The sequence below is a fragment of the Erpetoichthys calabaricus genome, chromosome 11, assembly GCF_900747795.2.
Source record: "Erpetoichthys calabaricus chromosome 11, fErpCal1.3, whole genome shotgun sequence".
Lineage (NCBI taxonomy): Eukaryota > Metazoa > Chordata > Cladistia > Polypteriformes > Polypteridae > Erpetoichthys > Erpetoichthys calabaricus.
In genome coordinates, this window is record NC_041404.2 from 75,304,316 (window position 1) to 75,317,593 (window position 13,278).

Genomic DNA, 13,278 nt, shown 5'->3' on the forward strand with positions numbered 1-13,278 from the left:
CCAAACATTCTCTTGTCTCTTCTGCCAGTCTTTACCTTGTTCTCTGCAAATCACTTGCTTTCCCTTTGGCTGCCTGTGCCCTGGTGACCACAAAAGTCTCTGTCACCAGTTCCCTCTACAGCCAATCATTGATATCTGGCACGTCCAGACCCAACAGCATGAGGAATGGCATGTTATCCAACATGCCCATTGATACAGCATACTAACCTCCAACTTAACCTGCACCAGAGAATAGGTCATCTCATCTCATGCACACACCTTAATACCACAGTCCTGCCTGACTCCACTGCACTAGGGTCACGGCATCCCCTACTTACTAAGAACTGAGTGCTGCCTGTATCTAGTTAAAGTTCATGTTCAAGTTGAACTTCACTTTATTTGTCATTCCAGCCATATCAAAAATACATACAAGTACATACAAGTATAAAAACTGGCTTGTATGTACATGTTACAGAGAGTTTAGCAGTTTTATTGCCTGTGGAAAGAACCTATTGCACATTCTGGCTGTTCTTGATTTTTATGGAGCGACAAGAGTGGCAGTAAATTCCCTTGGCTGTTAAAGGGGCTGGCATTTTACAATCATACATTCTACCAGTTGTGAACAATGAGTTGCAACACTTTCACTGTTACTGCACTCTGCATTGTTAATTTGTTTATACACACATAATCCTCCACCTCGGGTCTTACCGGAGCTCTACGCATTGCTATTCGCATGGAAGGATGTTAGCCCATCCAGGTGGATTGCTACATCGAAGATGTTATTGTGGAGCCAGGATTCAGTCAAAACAACAACACAACAATCTCTCACTTCGTACAACATATGTAGTTGCAGCCGTAGATAATCAGAATGTTAGCAAGTAAAAGCGATGGGGCGGTTGGTCTGTTCAGGTTAGCTTTTAGCATTGCATGGATGCTAGCCCTCTTCCTCTGTGATTGTCTCCACACACAGCACTTCCTGTGTGTCCTACCCCGATCAAGTGTGTCAGATCTCCATAGCAGTCTATGGCTGTGCAGCTCCTCTTTCATAATGAGAAGTCTGTAATCTTTTACAGTCTTTTTAAGATCGGACTTTATGGGTAGCAGCATCTCTCAATCATACCTTAATGTGAGACATACAGGAAACTCAGGACGAACACAACAATAATGACAACATGCATTTTTCTCCGGACTGTGAGGAGCCGCTGCATCTATGCATGCTGCCTTGCATCTATCAGTGCTTATAGTTTCTATCCATGAAGAGTCACAGTCACCACCTTTTGCTTTGCTACCATTATAGTGGTCAAACTGGGTATAGGACAAGGATAAAAAACACAACTGACTTTCTCCCTGTCTTTTCTTTAGAAAATCCCCTTTTATATGGCCAGTGTACCTGCACCCATAGCATTCAACGTGGTCCCTTTATTTATCTTTCCTCATTGCCTTATGAGCAAACTAAAAACCAAAATGAGAACCTTGGCCACCACCAACCCATGACATACCTGATCTGGGAAACGATGTTCCCGGTCTGGGTCCTTCTACTCCTTGAGGCTCTGTTTGAAGTGCTGCAGATCATCAATGGGTTTCCGGAAAAACCTCTGCAAGCTCAGCCACCTCTTTCACAGACTTTGGCCGGTGCTCCTGAATCCTTACACTGAGCTCTGGGTCAAACACCTGTAACAACTGTTCTAATAAAATTAGATCCATTATTTTATCTTTATTATTCATCAGGGGATGCAACCATCAGACAGAACATTCTTTTAAATAATCATAAAGCTTCTTTTGGGTATCTGTTGTCACAGGTGTGCACAAAGGGGACAACTTAAGGGCTCCTGTGATTATAACTACCCGCCACTCCTGGGGATGGCACTGTGTTCTAATTCCTTTTCTCTTCCTCCCTTTGCAGACCGGATGATTAACAGCTGTAACATTTCTGACTTCACTTCTGGTGTCCGTTAGCCTGGACCTGCCTCTTCCTACCAGAAGGACCGGAAATTCAACCATTTTGAAAACAGTTCAGTATGGAACTTGCATCACAATAGATGTTTTTGCAAATACTGCTTGTTTTTCTTTGCATTGCTGCATTCCAGTTATACCGGATCACCAGGGTGGTGCCCCAACTCTTTACCATGGTCTGTCTATTCTTTTATACCATTTTCCTCCATACGGCACTGTGAAAATGGACTCTGTATGTCTCAGGGCTGATTTTATATTTGTTCAAAATAGCCTGTTTCAGACTTCTAAGGACTCATCAATGTCCATAGTCACACAGGTAAACCTTGCCTGGCCTGTTAAAAGTGGCAATAGATGTAAAGTCCACTCATCTTTTGGCCATGAACAGACTACAGCTATCCTTTCACATGCATCAAAATACTGCTCCACATCTTCATCTGTTTTATGGGGCAACATCTGTGAAATATCAAAAAACTGGATGTGTAATTTCTTGACAACCCCTCTAGATGGAGTTACCAACCTGGATGAAGAGGTACAACTGACTACTATGGTGCACTTCCTCTTGTAGCAGCAGAAACTGGAGGCGAAGGTGCCAACAATATTGTTCTAGCCGCTGCTCTCCCACCTCCTGTGCTGATAAAACCTGTCATAGCATTTGTCCTAAGGCTAGTACACCTTCATCTGAGTTTCCTCCTGCCACTCTTGCAGACTGGTCTCTTACTGTCCCTGCCATTTCTACTGCTTCATTCTTTTGAGTTCTGTTTACTTTAACTGCCTTCTCAGGAGTTGCCATGCTACTTCTGGGTTATTGTCCAGTTCTTTTGCCCTCACAAGAAAAAAAAATCATACTGTGCACTGGCTAATCCCACCACTGCCACCACTTGTCATGCCCTAAGGTCTTCAGCATGTCTTTTGACATCTATGACTTATTAAAATAGATCTTGGGTTCCTTCAACTTGTGGAATGTTCCTCTTTTACACATCTTGCAAACATTCTTGTCTGCAATCAGATTCTCAGTAGTCAGTATGAGCTATTGAAACAAGTGCATAGGAGAAGCCATTAACAAAGAGAACAAGCAATCAGACAACAGACTGTAGTCTAGGGAAAATCGGGAACAACAACCAGTATTGGCAGACGTTCAGATTCAAAGCCAGTGCTCGTACTCGCTGAAGGCTCATTTTCTTTTAAATTCATAAATGATCCTTCGCTCTCTGTTTAAGCCACACCCTTTCTTAAACAAACACCAGACACTGTAGTCTTACGTCGCATCCGCCAGTTCTTCGCTTTTGACTCGATAAGGTTTTTCTTTTTTAAGTAAACATGAGCGATGTTCACGACCTGGTACTTGGTATCATCGACGAACTTACTAAAGACGATTTTGAGCGTTTCAAATTTTACCTTCAAAATGTAAAGAACGAACATGGTGGGACGATCAAGAAATATAAAATCGAGGACGTTAAACGGAACAATTTAGTGGAAGAGATGATTAGTCACTTCACTAAAGAGCGCGTAATAGAAAAGACGAAATTTGTGCTGGAGAAGATTCCTCGGCTCGATCTCGCGGTTAAGCTGCCTGAAGTACCCAGTTCTGGCCGAATAGAGTGCCCAGGTAAGCTACACAAAAAAGTACGAAGTTTGGGGACACCTACTTAGTGTTCCGGGGTAAAAAACTTCAGTCTGCAGAGAAATAAAAAGACACTTCTTCGGTCATTTGGTTAAACTTTTGTCAGAAATCAAAGTAGCGCCGCGAGTTGGTAAATGTTTGTGCAATTCTGTATTCGAGGACCATTTTGGTTAGCACTGAGCTGTGCCCAAATCCCGAAGCCGACAACTGCGGCACGTTTTCTGTATTTTTTTTTCCTTTTCCTGCAGGCACTTTCTCGCTTTCTTTTTTAAACTGAATTGCGTGCTGGGAAGGATGATTTAGGACTCAATGGATGAGCGATCGTGTTTGGTTGTGCGTGTGTTCGCGTGTGTGTCAACTTGTTCCCTGGAGAATATTTGCGGTGACGAGTCGCTAAACAATCAAATCCCAAATAACGTCAGCGTGGTGCTTTATATTCCTTCGCTGCAAATCACATCCCGTGTTCATTTACTTTATTAAGTGAGCGCCGTTTTTCCGTTAAGGTCACCGTCACCCGGTCAATGCTGCTCAGGTCAATACTGATCGGCGGTGGATGCTACATGAACCCTTTACAAATTAATTTAAAGCGAGACAATGAACTATCAACACTTTATTTTACATGTCTTACACGCGAAATGTATTTATATTTGACTAACATTAGCCAGTAAATTTGACATTATTCTGTTGAACTCATTTTTTTCAGATTATCAGAAATACTCCTAGGCAGGGAGATCCATTGTTGTGTCTCAGGGATTCAAGACAGTAGACTTGTTGAAACAGCATTAGGTGAGATAAGTTTAGAGCGAAGAGGGCAACGTCAGGGACTTCAGATTCATTTGTTTAATTTTCATTGTTCATTGGGATCCACATAAGAGCTAACTTTGGCATGCACTGGGATATGAGAGAAAATATCAAAACCACAATTTACAAATAATTGGGGGAATTTTTTATTAATGGCAAGAATTTTCACTTGATGGACAGGTTGACAGACAAGATTAGACAGGAGTCCAGTGGACTATGATGTTTGCTGATGACATTGTGATCTGTAGCGCTAGTAGGGAGCAGGTTGAGGAGACCCTGGAGAGGAGAGGAATGAAGTTCAGTAGGAACAAGACAGAATACTTGTGTGTGAATTCGAGAGAGGTCAGAGGAATGGTGAGGTTGCAAGGAGTAGAGTTGGCGAAGGTAGATGAGTTTAAATACTTGCGATCAACAGTACAGAGTAATGTGGATTGTGGAAGAGAGGTGAAAAAGAGAGTGCAGGCAGGGTGGTATGGGTGGAGAAGAGTGTCAGGAGTGATTTGTAACAAATGGATATCAGCAAGAGTGAAAGGGAAGGTCTACAGGACGGTAGTGAGACCAACTATTTTATATGAGTTGGGGACGGTGGCTCTGACCAGAAAGCAGGAGACAGAGCTGGAGGTGGCAGAGTTAAAGATGCTAAGATTTGCACTGGGTGTGATGAGGATGGACAAGATTAGAAATGAGTACATTAGAGGGTCAGCTCAAGTTGGATGGTTGGGAGACAAAGTCAGAGAGGCGAGATTGCGTTGGTTTGGACATGTGCAGAGGAGAGATGCTGAGTACATTGGGAGAAGGATGTTAAGGATAGAGCTGCCAGGCAAGAGAAAAAGAGGAAGGCCTAAGAGAAGATTTATGGATGTGGTGAAAGAGGACATGCAGGTGATGGGTGTAACAGGACAAGATGCAGAGGACAGAAAGATATGGAAGAAGATGATCCGCTGTTGCAACCCCTAACGGGAGCCGCCGAAAGAAGAAGAAGAAAACTAATTATGTATACAGTTCATGTATTCTCAAATCAGCTTTATCCAGTTTGGGGTCAGTAGCTTATCTGAGCAACACTGGGCACAAGGGAGGAAACAGCGCCGGACAGAGTGCCAGTCCTTCACAGGTCTCACTTGTGCACAGTGGCACTGGGGCCAATTTACACACACCAGTTAAATCAACACACACATATCCTTGAGATGCAGGAGGAAAACCATGCAGACATGGGGAGAATGTGCGAAGTGGTCTTAGTCGCTTTCCATATTCCACTGATCCGTTCCCCAGTCTTCTGGTGGCCTTTCTCCACATCATAATGGCGCTCTAGCAGGTTAATTAGTGGCCACAGTTTAACAGAGGACTGGGTCTTTGCAGAAGATCAGATGCAGTGGAGCAATTTGGGGGCTTAGCCATCTTGAATGAGGCATGAGCTTCCTTGAAAGGGTGATTTGTGAAAGTTTGAGTGGTCTCTAGTATAATTAAAATGTTCAATATCTCAGTTTTTATATAAACTCAATGCAAACTGGCTATCTTTTGTTACATATTTTCCTTATAGGTGACATGTCTATTTTAGTGTCTCTGCGCAAGCACTGGGTATGACGCCAATGCAGTGACTGCCCTATGACATACACTGTTTTAAGATTTTCTGGCACACACATACTTAGAATTAATTTTTGGTGGTTTTAATCTGTACAAAAAGCACTAAGTCAGACATTATATTCATTGCTGTTTCTTCTCTTTTTTTTTCTTTCAAGCAGAAACAACGTCAAAAAGGAAACATGGAGCTGAGTGTGGTGACGTTTCTGCTGCAAAACAAGTTCAACTGAGCAATCCGCCGGACAATGGTAATATAGCACCGGCAAGTGCTGTTAGGACAAGATCTCTGGGCCGCATTTGAAAAGCTGTTTACCTGCCAGCTCAGCCTGCCCAATAGAATATATTATTGTTGTGGGGGATTCATAAATGAATGAATGAATCAATTCCAGTTTCCAAGGAAATGGAATCAGAATTAAATTAAAAAAAAATTACAGGAAGCAGAATGGGAATGTGAATTTGAATTTTAGGAATTTTAATTCAGTTTAATGAAATTCAGTGGAATTCCTTTATTTTGTGTTTTTGCATAACATATATATATAACATTAGTCATATTTATATAACTGTATTTATATTTAGTTACATAACAACTGTGATAGACGGGTGGGACAGATTAGTGTCCCAGCTGAGGTGGACCCCAGTTACCTTGCCTGACTGGGAGGCCAGCGTAATGTGTGGTCAGAGGCAAGGTGTTCTTCTTGGCATGGCACACCAACATAGAAGAATGAATGGATGGAATGCCACTCTGGTGTGGTTGGACAGAAACCCTTCACCAGCTGGGGGCTAGTGTGGTAGATTGACGTGGGGAGACAGTCTTCCAAGATTGTATGCTCCCCTGGTGCAGTTGGAATCAGAACTCCTGGACCAGTATACCAGTGTACTAGGGCTGCAACTAATGATTATTTTGGTAGTCGACTAATCGTTCAATTTATTTTTCGATTAGTCGACTAGTCACGATTATGTCATGCCTGACTATTTTGATGCCTGCGACCTGTGGTTGCACATCCTGTTCTGGGCTCCAGTGCATGTCTTACCTCATCTGCTCACGTCTGTCAACCTGTGAATGTCACCTTGATGTCTCTGCATTAACACGATTAAAATTAATAATAATCAAATTAAAATAACAACCAGTGAAACATATGAATTTGAAAATAATCAGATGTTTTTATATTAGTGTGACCATCACAATAAAAAGAAATACATTAAACAATACAAACTAAAGTGCACGTAGTCTTTAAACAAAAAAAGTGCATTTAACTTAACCAAAAAATACATTGTTAAAACTGAAACTTTTTTCATATTTTAGTAATAAATGATAAAATGTAGACATAAACTATATAATGTGTAAAGCCTGAAGTGCAAAGATCAAATAAACACTTTCACAAAAGGTTCAAGGATGATACAGCAGCTTCTGTGGTGCAGCGGTAGGACTTGCTGACTTGTAATCAAGAGTCCCCTGGTTCGATCCTGACTGCCTTGTATATTTACCGTAGTGAGTTGCTCTTATTGTTACTATTATACAATAAACACATACATTTGATTTGTGTCTCTAACAGCTGCTGTATTAAATGTATAGTACTTGTAAAAGTTACAGTTTTTTTTTCACTTTTATTCTCTCAGTCACAAGCACGATACATACTACCACCTCCCCCAGGGATCTGATGCTGTTAGTTTTTATCTGAAACTGGGAGTAACTGTAGATGTGAGTGGTGTTTTGAGACAATTGAACTGGAAATTCTCTGATCTGGAGGGATAAAAGCTGACACACAAACGCTGGCGAATCTACCTTATTCGTATCTCATTGTCACTTGATTTTTTTTATTCAATTTTTTTGAGTGTTCTTGCTTATGCTGAATTAGTATGCGCCTTAAGGCCCGTGATGCCAAAGCCGCACTGACAAAAAAAACAGAGACATAGGTATATATGATGTTTGGAATTATTCATTTTATGACCTTATAATACATTTCGGAAAACATTGTGGCATGGATGCAACATTTTTCATATTCATTTGCGTACCTTCTTGCAGTTTTAATCAATGACCATGTTTCCCCCCCCCCCCTCCGATCTTGCCCAGTCTGCCCAGGACTCCAGGACATGCAGAGGAAAGAATGTTCCTCTGCAAGGTGAGCCATGAACACTCTTCTCTTCTCAGTGGATCCTGTACATGCCTGGCACAGTACATTTGCTTTGATTGCCACCAGATCAAGCTTGTTATAGCACAAGCAACCGGCCACCTGTGTGCTGCTGCTAGCACTGAATAAGCTCACGCCTTCTGGTGTCAGCATGCAGCACCGGGGAAAAAAAAAAGAAACACAAATATTTGTGACATTTTGAAGAAATCATTGTATGACCTGAATAATACCAATCAGAAAACATCATCGCACTAATGCAATATTATTTGAACACAAACAGATCGGGTGTAAATTTGTTACTTGTAAAAGTTAGCTTTTTTCACTTTTATTTTCTCAGTCTCGTTCACGCTCTCTCTCCCCTCCTGATGTGACCCTAACTAACTAACTAACAGCGCCAGCATAAATTCTCAAGAGACGGCGACATCACAGCTCCAGGATGCTTTCATTTCAGATGCTCATGCATCGCGGTGGTGCTGCCGTGAAAAGAAAGCTCCGCTTTGCATAATCTGCATTCAACTTTTTTTCTTTTTCGGTGAAGTGCTCCCTCACTTTAGAAAGTTTCTGTCTCAATTTTTTTCCATCTCCTTCCCCCTCTTCTATCCAACTCGCCATTGCAACCACATTTATTTTCCTTTACATTCTTCTTCTCCTCAGACATTCTTCTTCGTTGGTAGGACTGTGTGCAGTCTTGACAAACAGTAACAAACGATACTGCCCCCAGACGTTCATGTAGTGCATTGCAGTTACAAAAACCAATGTGGTTCTTTGTGACTGGAGCCTCTATTGAAGGTTCTGTTTATGACGCGTCAACAATAAAAAATCCACGTCAATGTTTTCTTGTAGTCGAAATCGTCAATTACGTCGACTAATTGTTGCAGCCCTACAGTGCACACACCCATGGGACATACTGGGAACTGTATGTGCTGCTGGGCATCCCTGCTGGGCTCCATGGTGTGAACCAGGGGGCACTGTAGGGTATAGTTTTCCCAAGTTTGTGGGGCGTCTACCTTACCTTGAAGTGCTTCCTCCATGACATCAGAAGTGCTCATAGGTCCTACATAAAAGTGAGGGAAGGTGTGAAGAAAAAAAGAAAAGAAAAAGAAAAATTGTATTGTGAATCAACAGTGCAAAAAAAGGATCCCGTATAAGATGTTTTGTCTAATTAAAAAGTGATTTTCAACCTGAATCTGTTATTGGGCAACTGTCTGAGGTTTGGGGGTCTGTAACACCCCTTAGTGGCCACACAATATCTATAACTAACTGTATTTCATAGAAGTTTTTTATTAGTTTGATGTCAATTTCTGTGAATTGAACAGGGGCTTGCAGCTCTGACAATACATGTGAAAGTATCAGAAGAATCTTTTACTGAGGTTTTCTTGGATATTTCAGATTGCTTATCAATTTTTTATTTAATAGGAGTTCCAAATTTTTATATTGATGTTTCAGTCTAAAATGCACACACAAATCAGGTCCTCAAAACAGTCCAAGATTTTTACACAAAAAGCAATGCAAGAAATCTGATTCTATCAACCTAAGTTGCACTAAATCACCAGTATGGCGCCTTCAACATGGGCCCGGGTGAACTTCCTCACTCTGGAATGTTATTGTGCAGAGTGAATAGTGCACATAAGACATCGATATTTTCTTCACGTAGAAATGAAAATCAGTTGAAAAATGGTCATGGATAACATGAAATACATACTGTACATTATGCTTAAGTGTATTTGATATGTTTGTATTTTATACGGTTTGGTTTAAAATTTGATGCATAATATTTAACAAATCTGGAATTTTGTTAAGTTTATTGGAAATAAGGTAACAGTTTAGGTATGGCAAAAATTAATTTATTATACCTTTATTCTTATGTAACAATACCTTAACAAAGGCTTCTGTTGGTGGTAATTATGCTTATAATGAATCAGTAAAGTGGTCATTCATCTTTGTGCAGCATGGCCTATTAAGAGCCTGTGATACGCTGGTAAAATTACTTGTGACTATGAAGGATTTACAGAACTTACACTGATATATACAATATCAAGAGAAGTATGTCTCACTTTAGCCACTTGCGACCATTCCAAAGTGGCATTGTTTTAGTAGGCAACACACAGATGAATAAACACTTTACTAATGCTTTGTAAATGTAATTATCAACAAAAATATCTTTGTGTCTTGTTGCATTACAGTATTGAGTAATAGATGCATTCTTGAAGTACCTAAACTAAAGTGTTCCCGGAATTAAATTCTGTTTCCTTTTATTCCAATTATAATTCCAAATCTTTTCCTCTAGATCTGGGTACAATTCAAATTTCAATTCACATTGCAGGAAGTGAACTGGAATTGACGATACATTCCCAATTCAGTTCATTAATGGCTTCAACCTTGGAATATTCCTACCATCCATGTTAGGTCTGCACAGGGAGGCAGTTGTGAACACAAGTAAACAGCGAAAATGCTTCAGACAAAATAACATGTAAGGGATGCTATATAATAACAAAAAGACAGCTGAGTTTGAATAGATGAAAACTTGAAAGAAACTTGAAATTAATCCTAATATACTTTCAGACCTAGTATATCATACCTTACACTTTCATATCCTAACTTATTATTTTGTGACCCTATCCCACCCTGCTCTGTGCCACCCTCAAAATGGTGTGGAGTGAAGCGAGCACACCCTTAAATACCAGGGCATAGTTTGCACCCTGCAGAAGATTTACCTCCATCGGGAGCAATAACCTCTGAACAAGGCAGTCAAAAGCCACAATTTTCTGCCCTAAAAAAGCAATGGAGAATGCATGGCAGAGGCTGATGTCACTGTTCTCTGTCAACCTGCCTTCCAGTCTTGTGGGCTCTTGTGCACTTTTGTAAAACAGAATAAGCACACATTCAATGTTAGGACATGCATACCTGGTCAAGGTTTATCCAAAAGATTTAGGGATAAAAAATCTAGCAAATCTTTACTCAAAAGAAGTGAAAATGTAAGGAAACCATTATTTCCTTTTTCATTTTTATTAGAATTAATTTAATTCCATTGGTGATAACAGGATCCTACAATGAACTTCAACTTAAAAGGCATTAAGTTTCCTTGTAATGAAATGTGGAAAGCTGTGGTGGTGGTGTGATGGTGAATACTTTTAGAACGGTTTGTCTCTAGCAGAACACATGCTCTTTTTCTTATAGGACTTCAGGAACAAGCCTCTGAAGTGGATCATACGACATCTGGTTTGGTAATTCATTTTTTTGCTATTTGTCTTCTGTAACCACATACTCCTTTAATTTGTTCTTCTAGTGTGTAGATGGTGTTCAGCTTTGCTCAGTGACAGTTGATGACCGAAGTCTTGAGTTCCACTGCCACAAATAAGCACAGCATTATTGTCATTTGCCGAAGGGGCAAAGAATTAAAGTTTGCAAAATAGATGTTTATAATTCAACTTGGCCACATTCCGCAGCCTATCATTGATAACATTTATTCCGTTTCGAGGTTTCGAGGTTTAGAGGTTCATCATTAGTATCGAACAGTTCAGAGGAGAGTAATGTGTTTATTTAAATGAAGCACAAAAACTGTGACACATGATGGTGCACTGCAAATGTTAACACTGAATACACTCAGGTCTATGCTGATTGTTTAGATTTCAAACTGTATTAGATGGGTACCACAGCTAGTATGTAATAACTAATTTGGCAAGTATCATTCTCTGCTGTTCACTACTAGTTATGAGCTGGCTGATGACACTGTTTGGTTCACTAAAACGTTCTCTTGAGTTGGCTTTTCATCTGATATTGCATTCTCTTCATACATTATTTTAGTTTTTTTTTTTTTAGTTTAGTTCAGTTCATCTCATGGGGGACATACTTTGGCCATAGTACCCATAAATCCCTTACTATCCTTGGTGGTGCTCTTTGCTTCACCCCAGGATAAGCCTAATATGCAGGTTGGTTGTTATCCCCTGCCCCCTTTGTTCATTGGTCTTCCTCTTTTCCGTTTTCTTTGAGGGATCCACCCAGCATTTTGCTTGTAATGTCACTAGTCTTTTTTCTTATTGTGAGGCTGTCATGAAGTGAGCTCTGTGGTGGTGCAAATTTTTAGACATTCAGGGCGGCCAGACTTGGGAGGATGAGGCACAGGTGTGTAGTAGTGAGGCGGAGTAGCCCAAGGGCTGTTGATGGGGAAATTGGGGTGCCTGCATTCACTTGTGGATACATACAGTCTGGCTGATTTCCTCATTAGTACTCCGAGGTGTGCAATTAAGCACCTATGCCCACCATCATTTAAAAAGCGAGTCCCATCAGAATAGGAGGGATGAGTTGGAAAAGGAACGTTAAGGCAAAGTCAAGAGGGCAAGAAAGTGTGGAGGACAAGAGGAGACTGACGGCATATGGGAAGACGGAGGTGCGGGATGGGAGTTGGGAGAAGGTGTATAGCATCTGTCGGCATTGCCTCCAGCTGGAAGGACCCACAAGGTGAGCTGGGGAGATAGAGAGAGGGAGAGGTGCGTTAGCCTTGTGGAGGAGCACTGGAATGTTTCACATTGGGATTTTGAAATATTTATTGTTTGTTTTAGCCTCAACTTGAGCAATGATTTTAATTGAATTATTTATTGACTTTATTTACGAGGGACGTTCAAAAAGTTTCCGCACTTTTATATTTTTGTTGGAAATGGTGAAGATGGGAGGAGTAGTAATTGGGCATTAAAAAATTGGCAAGAGCTGGGAAAATTGCATCGCAAAGGAAGGTGACTATGTAGAAAAGTGCTTGTAATTTGTTTTTGAAATTCTTAATTAATAGAGCTAAAAAAAGTGTGGAAACTTTTTGAACATCCCTTGTGATTTGATCTGCAATGTACATTATTATTTGAAAATGATTTATTAAACTTGCATTATGCACTTTTGGATAATGTGAACCAAGCTGTTGTCTCTCACTCACCCATCTCGGTTATGAACTACTAAGGGGTCAAGAGGGTAGTTTAGTGTTGTTTACGCCTCCCGGACTTTAGCCCCTAAAAGGGGCCTACTTAATTCCACTTTCTGATATTGATTATAGTGAATACAAGCGCCGCATGGCCGCCCTGCTGCCGAGAGTTGATTCTACAATAAAATAAAATAAAAATAAAAAGAGGAATAACGTTGGAGGTCAATCATCACCCCGAAAGCTGACAGTAGAGGTCACGTAGTATATGTGTACCAAATTTCAGATCAATAGGTCAAACGGTTTGAGAGCTA

General features: G+C 40.6%; 2 protein-coding genes across 4 annotated transcripts in view; both read left to right on the forward strand.

Annotated features, from left to right (window-relative positions):
• The window catches only part of prickle3 (prickle homolog 3), a 296,269-nt gene that overhangs the window by 221,283 nt on the left and 61,708 nt on the right, over positions 1 to 13,278 (forward strand). The gene's annotated exons all lie outside the window — the stretch shown is intronic.
• LOC114660594 (caspase-14-like) overlaps positions 3,182 to 13,278 on the forward strand; it is a 25,189-nt gene continuing 15,092 nt past the window's right edge. For 2 of the 3 annotated variants that reach the window (XM_028813370.2, XM_051933796.1), the window contains exons 1-3: positions 3,182 to 3,538; positions 6,091 to 6,180; positions 11,239 to 11,285. In XM_028813370.2, the coding sequence (XP_028669203.2) occupies positions 3,250 to 3,538; positions 6,091 to 6,180; positions 11,239 to 11,285 (426 nt within the window). In that variant the 5' untranslated portion in view covers positions 3,182 to 3,249. The remainder of the gene's footprint in view (positions 3,539 to 6,090; positions 6,181 to 11,238; positions 11,286 to 13,278) is intronic. The other variant, XM_028813371.2, reaches the window with a different exon arrangement.